The 16884-nt window shown below is 35.2% G+C and overlaps 1 protein-coding gene and 1 non-coding gene across 3 annotated transcripts; both read left to right on the top strand.

Moving 5' to 3' along the window:
* Window positions 1-2490: 2490 nt before the first annotated feature.
* Window positions 2491-2562, top strand: TRNAT-UGU (transfer RNA threonine (anticodon UGU)). The gene has a single exon. It is a non-coding gene; the product is annotated as a tRNA-Thr (tRNA).
* Window positions 2563-12815: 10253 nt separating this feature from the next.
* Window positions 12816-14559, top strand: LOC131144649 (vignain-like). Of its 2 annotated transcripts, XM_058093418.1 has the most exons (4): window positions 12841-12864; window positions 12967-13726; window positions 13842-13985; window positions 14070-14559. In XM_058093418.1, exons 2-4 carry the CDS (start codon window positions 13028-13030, stop codon window positions 14343-14345), a joined length of 1119 nt encoding a protein of 372 aa, XP_057949401.1. In that variant the 5' UTR covers window positions 12841-12864; window positions 12967-13027; the 3' UTR covers window positions 14346-14559. The 2 variants fall into 2 exon arrangements, with proteins under 2 accessions (XP_057949400.1, XP_057949401.1); XM_058093417.1 differs by having other exon boundaries at window positions 12816-13726.
* Window positions 14560-16884: the final 2325 nt, after the last annotated feature.

Genomic DNA, 16884 nt, shown 5'->3' on the forward strand with positions numbered 1-16884 from the left:
TTTAAAAACTCATGTGGGCCCCATGTAGTCTTGTGGGCCCCACACAATGGATCGTACGTAATTCCAATAACTCTTATACGATTTTATGCATCCTGCATAGTTTTGAGACTTGTGAAAACCTTCATACGGTTTCGGGACTCATGTGGGCCCCACACAGTCTTGTGGGCCCCGCATAGGATACCTATATTATTATTATTTTATCATATATTTCTTCAAGTTATATCAGTTAAAACATTGTTTTATGTACTCATTTACGTATATAAACAGTGTCTTGTGGCTCCGGGACTCATATGGACCCTACATAGTCTTGTGGGCCCCACATATGATACCTATATTATTATCATCTTATTATGTATTTCTACAAATTATGTCTGTCAAAACACTATTTTATGTATATATACTTATTTACGTATACAAACAGTATCTATCCTGTTTATCCTATGAAATTCCATTTTGACCAGGCCGACCTCCAGGGAGCGACTGAGCCGCAATGGTCTCTGAGCACTCGCTAAGACAAGGTCTTTCTTAGGCATCAAACATGGAATCAAGGATCCTACAGAAAAACACTTCTGTATTGATATTAACTTAATGACTATTTTTATTATTTTATTATTATTGTACTTTAATCATATATATATTTTTGGGTCATCACAATCCATGTGGTAACGTCAGATCGTTGATTTGGGTAACGAACGGCCCGAAATCTTAGAGAGAGAGAGAGTGTGTTCGAGTTCTAGAGAGAGAGAGAGAGAGAGAATTTTGGTTTCTTAACTCTTGAACAAAGCCAAAAGATATTTATAACCAAGCTGACCCGGCCAGCCTTGTCGACGAGACAGCATCCTCGTCGATGAGCCGTAGAAGGAAGTTCGTTGTCGTCAAGGTGGACTCGTTGACGAGCCAGAGATTTTAGAATTTCCCAAAATCCCTCGGTATCTCCTCGTCGACAAGCTATTGAATTTCATCGTCGAGCTGCACAAGAGACTTCGTCGACGAGAAAAGAAGCCTCGTCGACGAGCCGTGCTGATTTTTACCTTTTTAATTTTCCTTCTCTTTTCTTATTTATTTAATACACCTATCTCGGGTCGGGTTCTTACAGAGCCCATGTGTCACGACCCTACATTGAATGTGTATTAAGGAGATCTTGGGCTTATAAGGAGAGTTTGGGCTCCAAATAGGTGAGACGTCTTTTATAAGACAAACCTGTAAGACCAATGGGCCAAAGCAAACAATATGTCCCCAAAGTTGGGCTCAGAACTGTTACATTTGGTATCAGAGCCTTCCTGGGGTATTTTTATGTGAGTGGATCCACCTTAAGGATACTATCATGTGGGTGGATCTGTTTTGGGGGGGTACTATCATGTGTGTGGATACTACACAGAGGTCAAGCTACTTTAACAAAGACATCAGAGATTGGACGAGAGGGCCTATAACAATCACACATCGAATGTGTATTAGGGAGATCACGCTAACAAGGATAACAAAAATTAGATGGATGAGCTTGTCACAATCTCACCTTAGATGTGTACTAGGGAAATTACGTTGATAAGGATGTTAGAGATTATACGAGAGAACCTATCATAGTCCCACATAAGATGTGTACTGTGGAGATATTGGGCTCATAAGGAGGGTTTGGGCTCCAACTAGATAAGACACCTTTTAGAGGACAAACCTGTGAGATCAATAGGTCAAAACGGACAATATCTCACCTGAGTTGGGCCGAGGATCGTTATACCTCGAGCCACTCGTGAGTAGCTTGATTCATCTACAGCCTTCATTTGGGAGGCATTCTTGTCCACTTATTTTTTTTTTCTTTTTCTTTTTTTCTACTAGATCTATCTCTCACATAAAATGGTTATGTGTTCCCATGTAACTAATCTTTTTTTTTTTTTTAAATTATTTTTAGTCGATTAAAAGTTGTATTAAGGTTGTGCAATACAATAGAAAGTAATCAATCTATCATTCCATATCTTTTGCCCCATTGTAGCATTTGAATTCAAAACCTCTAATAAGATGTTTCGAACTTTGACCACTTAAATGTCTCATAAAAGACTTCTTATTCTAAAGTTTGTATTGCATCAAATTTTAATTAATATTTTTTTCACCCGTCCTAGCCTACAAACCAAAATGTAATTAAAAATTAACTTTATACCAACTAAAATGTGAACAAAATTATGGTTTCCATATTTTATTATTCTCCTCAAAAAACGAAATGGTGATTCCATCTACCTCTAATTCATGACAATCACACTCCTTTCTATTTTTCATTTTTCATGAAGAAAAATATAATTCTAAATATTTTATATTATTTCAAATTTACTATAAAAGCCTCTCTTCTTTCAAGTCTTAACACAATTTAAAATCATTTACATATACTATTAAAATCTATTCACTTACAACTATGTGTAAATATATTCACTGTTAAAAATTTTAACAATTTCATACGAATGGGCTTTTGGTAAAATTGCTACTCCATTTAATAATGACTATCAAGCCCCTATAGCTCAGTGGTAGAGCGTCAGTCTTGTAAACTGAAGGTCTGTAGTTCGATCCTGCATGGGGGCATATCTCCTCTCCATTTTCGGTTTATTTATTCGTTTCTTCTTGGGGACAGTAGCCTTTCAGTTGTCCAGTCCTCCCCAGTCATACATTAAATACTTTTTAGAATTCAATATAATTTACCACAATATTATATCTTGTTTTTTCCTCTAACTTCCCAAAATTAAAATTAATATTCAAGCTTCCCACTCTCAAATAATAAATATAATTTGGGATCAAAACTTCAATACCCTTTTCCTTTCTAAATTAATCTAATCAATTTTTTAATTTTTATTTATTCTATATGGATCTATATTTAGAGCACTACGTATCGAACTAATGATTAACTAACTTAGTTTTAAATAAGGGATCTGTCTTATCAGATTGATGAATTGGTTCCACAGACAAATACGTGTCCTTTTTAATATGTTTTGTCCTTATTCACACACTTTATGAGAAAACTTTTCAGAAAATTACCCATTTCAAGATTACATAAAACCAAGCACGCTTAACCATGAAATTCTTATGCAATGGTTTCTGAAAAGAAATGTACACCTTATTGATATAGGTAATAATATTAAATTCTTTTTAAGTCTTTTTTTCACGGAATATTACACTAAAAATTATATATATATATTTATAGTAATGCAAAAGGGTTGTTTGATATTATTTTTTATCTTTCATTTTTTGTTTTCATTGTTGTAAAATGAAGAAACAAATTATAATATTATGTTTATGTTACTAGTTTTCTCTTCTCATTTTTTTAGTTTTTTTTTTTCAATAAAACTAAATTTTATTATTTTTAATTGTTTGTAAACTTGTTACTACAATATTCTCATATTTAGAATTGATTTGCATAGATAAATCATTTTTTAATATAATTTAAAAATAAAAATTCAAACAAAATGACCACGTGAATTTATAACAAAATTAATGTAAAAATATTCATAAAATATCTAGAATTTAAAAAAGCTAATAAAAATCATTCAAAAAACATGTTTACTATTTTGTAATTCACATATATGTACAAAAAGTACGTTCTTGAGGCAATAAGTTTTTAAATATAATAATGAAGTAAAATATTTCTAATATATTTATTTTTATTGTAATGTTTTAAATTTTGTATTATTTTATATTATATATTATTTTTATAATATTTGTATTCGCTATTTGATTTGAAAATATGGTAATATAGTGTTCAGTTTTTAGGTTTTGTTTTTGATTTTTAATTTTTTTTTGAAGTTTTTGTTTTAATATTTTTCTTGATGAGACCAAATGATCCTTTTAAATTCTATTGATGAGATATAGGATGATTAATACCACTCATCTCCATATGCACTTTCCAACTTAAGCAAAAATTATTAAAGGATAATTTAATAAATAAATAGACTATTAAATATTTATAAATAATCAAAGTAAAAAAAAAATCAGACCTTAAAAAGTTTACAAAGAATAGGTTAATAAAAAATAATAATAATGATGTAGGTATTTTTTTTTGACTAAGACTTTTTATCTTAACAAATTCTTTGGACTTACTTACGCGATACTAAATTAAAAACATAATTGTGAAATATATTACTAATAGCATACATATTATTTTTCAGCAATGACTTAAATAATATTTTCTTCACTTAAAATTAAGAATTTGCTAATCACATTTTGGATATATAAAAATTGGGTCAAAATATAAAAATATATAATAAAATAAATTAAGAAGAAGAAACGCCTGTCATGTAAAGCCCATGTTGAAATTAAAGCCCATTTGTTGAATCGCGGATTTGTGAATTGTGATTGGGAGGCTACATTGCGAGGGATGTGCCTCAGTCTCACCTTATCATCTTTGCCTTTGACAGGACCCGAGGCTCTCTCTCTCTCTCTCTCTCTGCTTCTGCCGTCGAGTTTCCAAGAAGGAAGAAGAGGGAAGAAGAGCTGAAGAACCATGGTTAGAGTGGCCTCCTACTTTGCAATGACACTTGGTGCTTTCATCTTCTGGCAATCCATGGACAAGCTTCATGTTTGGATCGCCCTCCATCAAGACGAGAAGGTTCTCTCTCTCTCTCTCTCTCTCTCTCATGACTATTTTGTTTAATTTCTTCCGTAATAAGATATTCAACCCAATTAAAGAGTGCATCGACTAAATCGATACATTCTTCAATCTTCCCGTGAGCGAGCAGTTTTTGAAAATCATTTATCTTGTTCTTCTGCGACCCAGTCTCATCCAGTCATCCTCAAAAAACCCTAGATTTATTGTGCGTTAATTAATTATAGAGAACATTTTGTGGCTTTGGATATTGCGATATCGCGTTATATAAACCTTTTTATTTTCTGAAATGCCTCTGTCTTGTAGTAGCGAAGTCTTTTGGTGAAGCCACTAGCAAAATTTTGCCCAATTATCGGATATTTGATGGATTTTTAAGCATGTGCTTGAAGATTTGCTGTGTAAATTAGCCAGATGCTTTTTCTTGAGCTGGATCAAAAGGAAATTAGCCATGTGTACTGTGACGTATAAATTTTGATTAAAAAAATATCAACAAGAAGTATCTTTCACGGTTATTGGCACTCATTCAAATGCGTTCGTGTTCTGCTAAGCAAGTGTTGTTTCTATTTATTTCTGCAGAATGAGAGACTGGAGCGGGAAATGGAGATTAAGAGGGTAAGGGAAGAGCTGCTACAACAAGCCAAGCAAAAGGATTCTCTTGCATAACCTTTTCTGTTTCAGTCCTGGTGGGCTTTCTGGGAACTTTCTAATGTTGTAATTTCCCTTCAATTATTCTATTCGGACTTATTAGAGTGTGATCATAAAACAGACTCGTCACTTTAAAATGATGAGTGCTATTATGATTTGTGGTTTGATTTTGAACATTTTTCCATGTGACTAATACCAATTTGGAGGAATCCACTTGCAGTTTGCACACCCTGTCTTTACACATGGGCTCTCTCTTGCTTTTTTGTGTGTGAAGAGAGGAAATGTATTTTTGTTGAATTATTTATTTATTTGGCTGAATATTTGATGATGGCATCACTATAATTGTCTGAAAATTGCAGGGTTAACTACTAGCCTGTATGTTTATGAGAGACTAAATGCTAGTTTTGAGTGTCGCTAGTCTTAGTTGGGAAGCCTTCTCAAGAAGTAGTCTTGGTTTTACAGGGGAACAAGTTCTAGATGAGACAAGTGAAAATACTTGAAATTAATGTTTGGTTGATTGCAAGTGTATGCTTGAATTTTGTTAAAACTTAAAAAGAAAAAAAATGGAATTGAAAACTGGAAGCTTGTATGGTGTTGTGCTCCATATGTTGATGATGCATTTGTTGATCTACCTAATTGTAAAAATGAATGGAATTGGGAAACTAAAAACATAAAATAAATTAAAAGCATTGAGATCACCCCTTAAGTATTCCTGAACTCTCTCTCTCTCTGTCATTCTCCCCCACTTTTGCTCGATTGAGATTTCTACCTTTGTTGATTTCCAAATTTTCAAGTCCTGCAATTCTCAATCTAAAATCAGATATGCTTATGTTTGGTTCAAAATTCCATATGTTCCAACCATCACATCCAAATCTAAATCTTCAACTCGGTTGAAATCCCATGGCCATCAATTTCGAGATACTGAAGGAGGTGGAGCTGTGGGTTTTGGGATGGCCATCAACCATTGAGGAAGGGTTGGGTGGTCTTGGAGTGCAACAGGGTGCTTTTTTTGTGTCCAATTGGTATGGGTGTGGTATGGCAGCAAAAAGAGAGTGCCATGGTGGTAGAACAGTAAGCTTTTGTGGTGGTGCTGGGCATGGTTATCAAAATCCTGATTTCCAGTGATCCTTTGATCATATGATCTGGACTTGCCTAATCGATTTGGATCTTAAGAAGAATCTTAATCAAGCAGGAGCCTAATAGGATCCTATCTCAATCATTAGAATTTGAGGATCACGATCCTACATGCAATCCTACCAATCCTACTTGTGCAAAAAGGAATACAGATTTTTACGGTTTTGGGCTAGGCCCAATCTATATTTTTTATTAGCCTGAACACTTTACTTCTTCTATAGACACAAAATTTGGTCCAGTTGGCCCAAATGCATCAAAATTAGGAGAAAATAACAAACATGTCCTGCGACTGCAATTTGCTTGTTCCAAGTTAAGAGGACAACTAAGCAACTCGTGAAAGCTCTTTTCCTTCAAAATCAAAAGCTCTCTGAAAGCTTAGAGTTCTTGATAGGAAGATTCCAAATTGTCTATCGAGCTAGGAATGCTAGCTGATAGCTTTGAGAAAAGAAGAGAGTGTCAACAAATAGGGAGTTGTACAATCAGACTGAGTTCAAAGTTGCAGACTTGTAGCAGTTATTCATTGTGTTTGTAGGTCTTTTCCCCCCTTCCTTTTCTTTTTTCTTATTATTGAGAAGCCGGAGACCTATCTTTCCCCAAAGTAGAGAGCATATAGCTTTATTTTTCTTCATCTTTTCCTTTCGACTAACAAAGAGTTCTTCTTCCTTCAACAAAAAAGCCTTTTTTTTTTCTTTTCTTCCTCTTCCTCTTTTTCCATCTTCTCCTTCTTCTTCTAGTTGTGATCTGATGATAAAGCCACAGAAGCTGGGAAGTTTGCATGAGTTTATTGAATCAAGATTAGCAACTTCTTCCTTTTCTCTTCATTCTTTTTGCATTTTAACTACAAATACTGAATAAACAGACTATCAACAGTGCCCTTTGCAGAGCACTTTGCAATTCAGACTATTCAGATTTTTTCTTTTTAAAGGTCAACGTTGTTAAAGGAAAAACCTACTAGGTGCTAGCTAGCAAGCTAGCTACATTCCTAAAATTTGTTTTAATTTCTTAAACTTACTACCAATTTTTTAGGCTTATTTTATTGAGAGTTGTCATAAAATGCCAAATAATCCTATGTAGGATCCCAATTCTAAGAACCTTGGTGCTGGGTGGGGATCCTCGTTAGCAGAGGAAGAGGGCTGGATGGTGGCAAAAGGGTGGGGGGATCTGCTATGGTATTGGGCAGCACTCAGCAGAGGAAGCAAGGTCATTGGTGATGGTAGTTGGGTGAGGGTCTATGGTGGCAGTGGGTGGTGGTTTTGTGTGGCCAAGTTAACTAGCCTCTAACCATCACCTACAGTGATGGTAGGTGACACTTTCTTGATGGCAGAGGGGCCATTCTAGCAAAGCATTGGGCAAGGCTCTATGGGGAACAGTAATAGGTTGCATGCAGTGGCATAATGACAACAGTAGTAATTTAAACACTCAATTCCAGTCTCGAGTGATACCACGGTGGTTGCTTTTAAGTAGAGAGTTGTTCATGCTTCCACTTCTATGTATGTGCTTTGATACAGCTAAGTTCAGTACCATATACAATCAAGCATCAACATTAGGTTGAATCACTATACAGATTATAAGATGGCTACTGGTGCCTCTATCCAACCTTTTCTGATAGCTGCGTATAGTTCCTTTTTTACTCTTGAACTAAGCTTGAGCGCCATTTAAAGGCCTGACTGTGTGAGATAGCAAGGTTACTTATCTGCATATTTAGAATCTACCCTAGAATAAATAAATTTCTTTTATTCAAATTCAAACAGTGAGGAATGAGTATTGATATGCTCTAAGGGACTTTCCAAGTTTCCAAATTTTTTTATTCTTTTCTCTCAAATTTATTTTGCATGCACTGGAGATTCTTTGTAGAGCCATTTTTTTTTTTACAAATTGCAATTGCATGTTTGTCATTGCTCTTCACCATGGAGGTTGCTCTACTCTTCTTGTAGAGTTACTCTAGTAGGCAGCTCAGTGATTGATTGCTAGACTGAAGGTTTTGTACCTGAGAATCTTCTTCATGAAGAGCCTCTTTTACCTCAGACTGATTGTCATTTTTTTTTTATGAACAATGGTTTAGTTACTCGAAGAGAAGATTGGGGTGGTTAAGATATCCTTGTGCTAGTTTGACGAGCCAAGCTCAGCAGTGTTCTTTCCCACTGATTATGCCAAGCCCATTCCCTTGACTGTATGTTAACCCATTATTCATGTGCAGCATTAATTATATGACGTGACATTAGCTAGTGATAGTCATTTTCTTCTTTTGCCTGTGCTTTATTGAATTTTTTTTACTTATTCAGGGCACTAGGCAGAAATCACATTTGCGTGAGCATCCGCAGTCCCTTAGCAGGCTGCAAAAAAAAAGAAAAAAGAAAAATTGAAGACCTGTTTTCTTGCATTTGCTTTATATTAGGTTGATGACCCCTTCTCTGTGTGTCCTAGACTGTCCAACAATCGATCTTCCCTTGGACTGTCCAATAATTGAAATCATGAATGAGATTTAAATAAGCATTTAGGTGATACATAAATAGGTGGAGTATATTTTTTTCTGTATTGCATAGATCCAGTCCATTAATAATGTTTTCAGTTCATGACTGGAGTTGCTATATTTTCAAGAATATGTTCATCTTGTCACCAATAATTTGTGTGCATTTCTTTTGGTAGTGAATTAAATTTAGCTTTCTCCAAAGTTTTTTTTTCAAAAGAAGTTTAATTTATCTGTATTTCTGATGCTGAAAAATTATTTCTGATTTCCGAGATTGGCACACCTGAGTGGTTAAACTCTCCCAGCAACTTTTGTGTTCGTCCATCAATTGGTTCTCTGGAATCAATTCACTTCAATTTGCACACCAAACTTAGCATCCCAATCATGGTTGGGCTGCTAGGTAAAACTTAAGCCAGTAGTTGATCTGATGCTGACCTTCACAATCTCGACTTTCATGAGACAATAGGGAATCAGGAAAATAAAGTTGCACCATCAGAAGTTGCATCTCACTGTGGTGCTTTTGTGCCTCCAATCTTTATTAAACATGATGCATACTAGTAATACAAGCACTGCAATTGCTGCTGTGACCTGTTATTGGGCATTTCAGTTTTCTAAACTTTTTTACGATGCTTGCACAAGAATGGAGTAGAATGAAATGGTTATTCCAACTTCTCATTCCCCATTTCTGCATTTTATTTTTCCTTTAGAAATAAGAGCCATCATTTTCGTGGAATGCTCTCTCCCACCCTTTCAAAGGGCAAAAGACATTCACAGTTGAAGTGGGAATCAAGCAAGATTAATGGAGAGGGTGCTTTAGGCACAAAACTTTGTCTCAATAGTCATCCTGGCAACTTCAACAGCCTATCCATCCCCGTCCCCCAACAAGAGAAATACATGAACACATATAAACCCATATTATACACTTACACACACACACATAATTGCCTAGGTTTTGCCTGCTTAGTCCTCTCCATTGGCAAGTCCTTGCTCTAGTTGCAGATGCTGTCCTGTCCATCTTGCTATGCCATTGAGTAAGCTCCACGGCACTCTTCTATCATCATCATCATGACTCTCTCTCTCTCTCTCTCTCTCTCTCATATGACAACAGTAATTTAAACGCTGAATTCCAGTCTCGAGTGATACCACTGTGGTTGCTTTTAAGTAGAGACTTGATTATTCATGCTTCCACGTCTATGTGCTTTGATACAGCTAAGTTTAGCCCCATATACAATCAGGCATCAACATTAGGTTGAATCACTATACATATTATAAGATGGCTACTGGTGCCTCTGTCCAACCGTTTCTGATATCTGCCTGTAGTTTCCTTCTTTTCTCTTGAACTGAGCTTGAGCGCCATTTAAAGGCCCGGTTCTGTGAGATAGCAAGGTTACTTACCTGCATATTCAGAATCTACTCTAGAATAAATAAATTTCTTCGATTCAAATTCAAACAGTGAGGAATGAGTATTGATATGCTCTAAGGGACTTTCCAAGTTTCCAAAATTTTTTATTCGTCTCTCAAATTTCTTTTGCATGCACTGGAAATTCTTTCTAGAGCCAGTTTTTTTTTAAATTATTTATTTATTTATTGCAATTGCATGTTTGTCATTGCTCTTCACCATGGAGGTTGCTCTTCTCTATCTACTCTAGAATAAATAAATTTCTTCGATTCAAATTCAAACAGTGAGGAATGAGTATTGATATGCTCTAAGGGACTTTCCAAGTTTCCAAAATTTTTTATTCGTCTCTCAAATTTCTTTTGCATGCACTGGAAATTCTTTCTAGAGCCAGTTTTTTTTTTTTTTTTTTTAAATTATTTATTTATTTATTGCAATTGCATGTTTGTCATTGCTCTTCACCATGGAGGTTGCTCTTCTCTTCTTGTAGAGTTACTCCTGTAGGCAGCTCAGTGATTGATTGCTAGACTGAAGGTTTTGTCCCTGAGAATCTTCTTCACGAAGAGCTTCTTTTACCTCAAGACTGATTGTCATTTTTTTTGTGAACAGTGGTTTAGTTATTCGAAGAGAAGAATGGGGCAGTTAAGATATCCTTATGCCAAGCCCATTCCTATGTTAACCCATTCATGTGCACCATTAATTATATGACAAGACATTTGCGTAGAGTGATAGTTATTTGCTTCTTTTGCCCCTTCTTTATTCATTTTTTTTTTCCAACTTATTCAGGGCTTTGCGTGAGCATCCGCAGTCCCTTAGCAGGCTGCAAAAAAAATAAAAAAAATACAAATCCAAGACCTGTTTTCTTGCATTTGCTTTATATTAAGTTGATGACCCCTTCATTCCGGTGGAGTTTCACTGAACCAACCCAGTGCACTTAAGCTATACAAGGAAGAGATTAATTCATTTTTCACCCGTAAGAACTGAACCAACCCAGTGCACTTAAGCTATACAAGGAAGAGATTAATTCATTTTTCACCCGTAAGAAATGTTTTCAATTTTAGCTGTGCTGTGCGTTTCCATTAACCAAAAAAAAAAAAAAATCATTCAATGGAAGTGGTCGTGTTGTTTCCACATAAACGTTTCTATATATTGAGGACAGTTTCTTAATTTTTCTATGTCTTTAAACCGTCGTCTACAATAACTTTTCATATTAAATAGTCCCATATCTTTCGTTGCTATATAATTTCTTAGTACATCAAATCCCTCATGCCCATTCTTCTCACAGACGACTTCTTCCTGATGATGGATTGATATCCTTCTCTTTGTCAAATCCTTCTCTCGGACATTAGAATTATTTTGTTCATCCAATCCATTCCTAATTTTCCTCTTTCAAACGCTCTCTCTGCAAAAGAATAGATTTGAGTCTGATTGTGCGTTTTCAGCTGCATCTGTGAGTATACATAATCATCTGTGTACATTTTTCAATCATTTTTGCTGAATTTTGTACAGTTTAAATGAAACATATATCCTTTTTTTTAGTCATTAAACAAAATTATTTGTCTTAAACATATTTCTTCGTCTGTAAAGATTGTCTTTGCTCATGAGATTTAAACCTAAAACATTCAATATAGAATTTCTAAGTTCACAAGTTTATATTTTAGTACTAAAATCCTTTCAAAATTTCTCTTACAAGGGAATGGTTATTCATTGAAATAGGATTGTATATGGTTGAAATTTTGAAAATCATGGAAATAGTTATTCTGCATATATTCTTAATTGTTTTATTCAATATGTAATAAGAAATGAATAGATATTTCGATAATGAAATTTAAGAATCGTTATTCTTTATCCATTTATTATTATGGACTGATAAAATATTTCAAGTTGTTATTTATCTTATAGTAACAACATAATTTTTAGGTATAACTAATTGTAATTTACTAAAGCTAATCTAAAACCTGAGAATAGATATTCCGTAAATTAAATGTAATCTTAAGTTATGAAGCATTGTGTAAGCATTACTTTATAGTCTATGATGACATTTAAATAAATAAATGATGAAATAACTTAATTGCTGATTTTACAAATTATCAAATAAATATATATGACTTTTATGCCGCCATAGTACTTACAAGCAACTTAAAACGAAAGCGTGGGATCATCTTTTAAAAGGAATGTTTAGGTCTAGGATTCGAGTTTGAGTTGGAAGACAATAGGAAAAGAAATATGCTGCTTTTATGATCAAGTTTAGTATTACCTTTAATTATTGCTTTTTAAAAAAAAAGGAAAAATGAAAAATAGAGTCTAATTGAACGTGAGTTTTAGAATTAAACAACACTAGTAAAATGTCATTGTATATTGGAACGTTAAATTCACACAAGTGAGTGGTATGTTATATTTTAATGTAATTCCCAAATATATGACTGTTAAGGCGCCATTTTTTAAATCCCTCCATCTTCTAAAACTATTTCCGAAAGAGAGGAGGCGCGGAGCATGAGATAAAAGATGCTTGCCAGTTGAAACTCCAAACCAAATAGCTTCGTTCAAGTCAAAGCCATTTGGTTTGCATGCAAGAAAGCGGCAGCCGGCCGGGCAGATTTCGCGTTCACACTTTATTCTCACAAACTCCTCACCTTCTTTAAATTTGTTAAAAAGCATCCTCATTCCTCACGTATATATTAAAGCTTCTTCAATTCAAAACATGTTCATCTGATCCTTAATTTCCTCATGTTTGATTTTTATATTCAGGTCACCCCAGATTTCAAATACCTTAGCTTTCATCCTTTCCTTCATACATTCAATCACAAAAATGGAGAAGGGAAAGATTGTTGTGTTTGCTCTTTCTTCTCTGCTTCTGTTTTTTGCGGCGGCTGCGGCGGTCGAGAGCTTTGATTTCGGCGAGGAGGACTTGGCCTCGGAGGAGAGCCTCTGGGGGCTGTACGAGCGGTGGGGCAGCCACCACGCGGTGCCCCGCGACCACGCCGAGAAGCAGAGGCGCTTCAACGTGTTCAAGGAGAACGCCAGGTACGTTCACCGAGTGAACTCCGCCGCCGATAAGCCGTACAAGCTGAGGCTGAACAAGTTCGCCGACATGACCAACCACGAGTTCAGGAGCTCCTACGCCGGTTCCAAGGTCAAACACCACCGGGCGTTCGCCGGTGACCGGCGCGGGGTCGCCGGGTTCATATACGAGAACAGCACCGGGAACGTCGCGGCTTCCGTCGACTGGAGGAAGAAGGGTGCGGTCACCGACGTCAAGGACCAGGGCAAGTGCGGGAGCTGCTGGGCATTCGCGGCGGTGGCGGCGGTGGAGGGAATAAACTACATAAAAACAGAGCAGCTGGTGTCGCTGTCGGAGCAGGAGCTGATAGACTGCGACGTGTCGGAGAACAAAGGATGCAATGGCGGATTGATGGAACTTGCTTTCGATTTCATTAAGAACAACGGGATCGCCTCCGAGGTTTCCTACCCTTACCAAGCTCAGGACGGCACCTGTGACTCCTCCAAGGTTAATTACTCCCACAATCCCCCATTAATCCCTTCTCAATTCACAATCAATTAATTTCGTTCAATTCGTTCTTCAATTGTATCAAATCCTTTGTGATTTAATTTCTGAAGCGCAGGCTAATAGCGGCACGCTGGTGACCATCAACGGGCACCAGAATGTGCCGGCGAACGACGAACAGGCGTTGATGAAAGCAGTTGTCAACCAGCCGGTAGCGGTTGCAATCGACGCCAGCGGTTCCGACATGCAGTTCTATTCAGAGGTAAGCCGATTTGGGTTTCTGAATTTATCGATTAAGCCAAAGAATTGATGGGGGATTTAATGAGTTATGAAATGGAATGAACAGGGAGTGTTCAGCGGGGAGTGCGGGACGGAGGTGAACCACGGGGTGGCGGTGGTGGGGTACGGGAGGACGGTGGAAGGGATGGAGTATTGGATCGTGAAGAACTCGTGGGGCAGCCAGTGGGGAGAGAGTGGGTACCTGAGGATGCAGCGCGGCGTGGATGCTGAGGAAGGTCTCTGCGGCATTGCCACCGAGGCTTCCTTCCCCATCAAGCTCTCCTCTGGCCCAGCCCCAGCCCCACCGCCACCCCACTCTCTTCCCCTCAGAGATGAGCTCTAGCTTCTCATTTTTATTTTTTTGATTCTTCAAAAGAAAGAAAGAAAGAAGAAGATCGTCACATGATCTATGTTCGCATGTAAGAGGATTGTTTACACATTAATTATGTCGTTCTTAAATATGTATTGAGTTTTATTTAATAGTGGAGATGATAAAAGCAAAGCTCCTTGATATGTAAGACTCTTTGGATGTATTGATTGGGGATTGGGCATATTATGTGGCTCACTCTTTTATGGCTTTGAATTTATGTTTGATAAGATTTTGATATGCTATAGGATTTTCTTTCTTGATTTCGAGAAAGTATAAAAAAATGTTTTGGAAGAGAAAATAAATTATTATAATATTATTTAACCATTCTAATAGATTAAAATTAGAAATATAAATCATCAACTAAGTTGGGTTATCTAAAAAAAATCTTAAGATTGTGTTTGGAAATTGAGAGTATAATTTTTGAGTTCAAGATTTAGACTTGAAGTAAAGAAAATGAAATTTTATAGAATCTTATATTATATTTTTTTTCAAAAATAGTAAGTTAAAATGTTGACACTATTGATTCTCTCATTAGTTGTAATTTTATTTTTACGTAGGTTTAAAATGAATACAATTTAGTGACTTATTCGGTAAAATGAAATGACAATAAAATAAAATGGAGTGATCAGAGAAAAGGAAGAGGACAAAATATTATATTGTGAATGAAAAATATAAATACGAATACCATTTCATTACATCCTATTTTTATATATTAAACATTAGGGTAATTTTAATTTTTAACTCATTCAAATTCAAACTCAAAACTCTTTTTGAACTTTGTTTATTTAAGGTGAGCTTGAAGTCTTCAACAAATATCGTTGGATTTTGAGGGCCTAACTGGCCTAATTACAAGTCATGAGTGGTCAAAGAAAGGAAGAGAACAAAAAATTATATTGTGAATATGAAAAATATAAATACGAATACCATTTCATTACATCCTATTTTTATATATTAAACATTAGGTTAATTTTAATTTATAACTCATCCAAATTCAAACTCAAAACTCTTTTTGAACTTTATTTATTTAAGGTGAGCTCGAAGCCTTCGACAAATTTCATCGAATCTCGAGGACCCAACTGACCTAATTACAAGTCATGGCTGAAACGAAATAGAGAGAGTAAGAAATAGACATAGTTACACTATGGTGATCCAATGAAAACCTTCTTTGGGAGTATGAAAGATTTGTCCTCATATAGATTCGAATAAATTTTAATATAATTTTATATTATATTTTATTCAAATTTAATACTTGTATGGATATTGGGCCACACCTAATGATAAATCTGGGCCTGGGTTACCTTTGATATTGGGCCTCCCCAAACAATAGATCAAGGTATTCTGGGCCAGGATCTGCATGACCATGAGCAGACACAGACGCCTCCAGTTCCATTTTGTGTCTTGAGATGCATCAACATCAGGGACATTTAAGTGGTTAAATTTTATAATTTTTTATATTCGAATTTTTATGTTTAAATTGTAGGTATTAATGTTATATGTTACAAATAAAAATAAAAATATATGTTTAATAAATATTAAACAACAGCTATGGGTTTTATTTTAATTAAGTATATGTTAATTTAATACATTGGCTTTTTATCCTTTTTAAAATATTAACTACTACTTTAACGATTTTGTATTTAGAATGTTATAAGTTATACTTAATTTTACCTATATAAATTATGATTCAACTTTATTTCAAGATACGTTTTTTTTTTCGAAATAACTTTATCTTTTACTCTTTCTTGAAATTTATATTTTGTTGTGTAACTAAATGACACCTCTCCTATAGCTCTAGTGCCTGTAAATGCATACAAAATCAAGCTAACTAAGTAATCTTAGAGGTCGTGTGTGCAGTGACTATATGTATTAAGATATCCACTTCATATGCACGGGATTGACTTTAAGATTGTTACAAATATAATGGAAGGGAAAATATTTACTAATAAAATTAATATTAAATAAAAACACAAATACTTATTGAAGCTACTCTATTACAAAAGGGAAAATATTCATGTATGACAAATTAGTCAAAATTTGGACAGCAGATTCCTAGCACTGCAAAAGTATGATTTGCTCAGAGAAGTGAGTGGATGCACTTGCAATAAGAAATGACGAACTATATATATATTTTATGGACAAATTTGGAATGGTTTGGGTTGTGAATTTGAATAAGTTAAATAAAAATCAAGCGGCTGTTGATAAGAGTTATAAAAATCAAACAGTTGTTGATAAGAGGACAAAGCCAATTCTTATCCAATATTGCAACATCATTATTAACCTAATGTGTTATCCATTATATTCATATATTTTCATTTTATCCTAACTCATCTTTCTATTTTGCATGGGCTAATCATGTATATTAATTCACATAGTTAGATTTATATCATGGACATTCTAGTACTCAAATGGCTAGAGTTCACATAATTACCATGTTAAAAGAATTAACTTCATATGTCGATTTTATGATGTTGCTAGCTAAAGAACACACAGTTCGATCTAGATACCACTTGTT

This window comes from Malania oleifera, chromosome 12 (assembly GCF_029873635.1).
Source record: "Malania oleifera isolate guangnan ecotype guangnan chromosome 12, ASM2987363v1, whole genome shotgun sequence".
In the NCBI taxonomy this organism is placed as follows: domain Eukaryota; kingdom Viridiplantae; phylum Streptophyta; class Magnoliopsida; order Santalales; family Ximeniaceae; genus Malania; species Malania oleifera.

Coding starts and splice junctions, on each gene's coding strand:
- LOC131144649 (XM_058093417.1), top strand. CDS start 13,028: ATGGAGAAGGGAAAGATTGTTGTGTTTGCTCTTTCTTCTCTGCTTCTG. Junction 13,727..13,841: donor GCACCTGTGACTCCTCCAAG/GTTAATTACTCC, acceptor TCTGAAGCGCAG/GCTAATAGCGGCACGCTGGT. Junction 13,986..14,069: donor ACATGCAGTTCTATTCAGAG/GTAAGCCGATTT, acceptor TGGAATGAACAG/GGAGTGTTCAGCGGGGAGTG.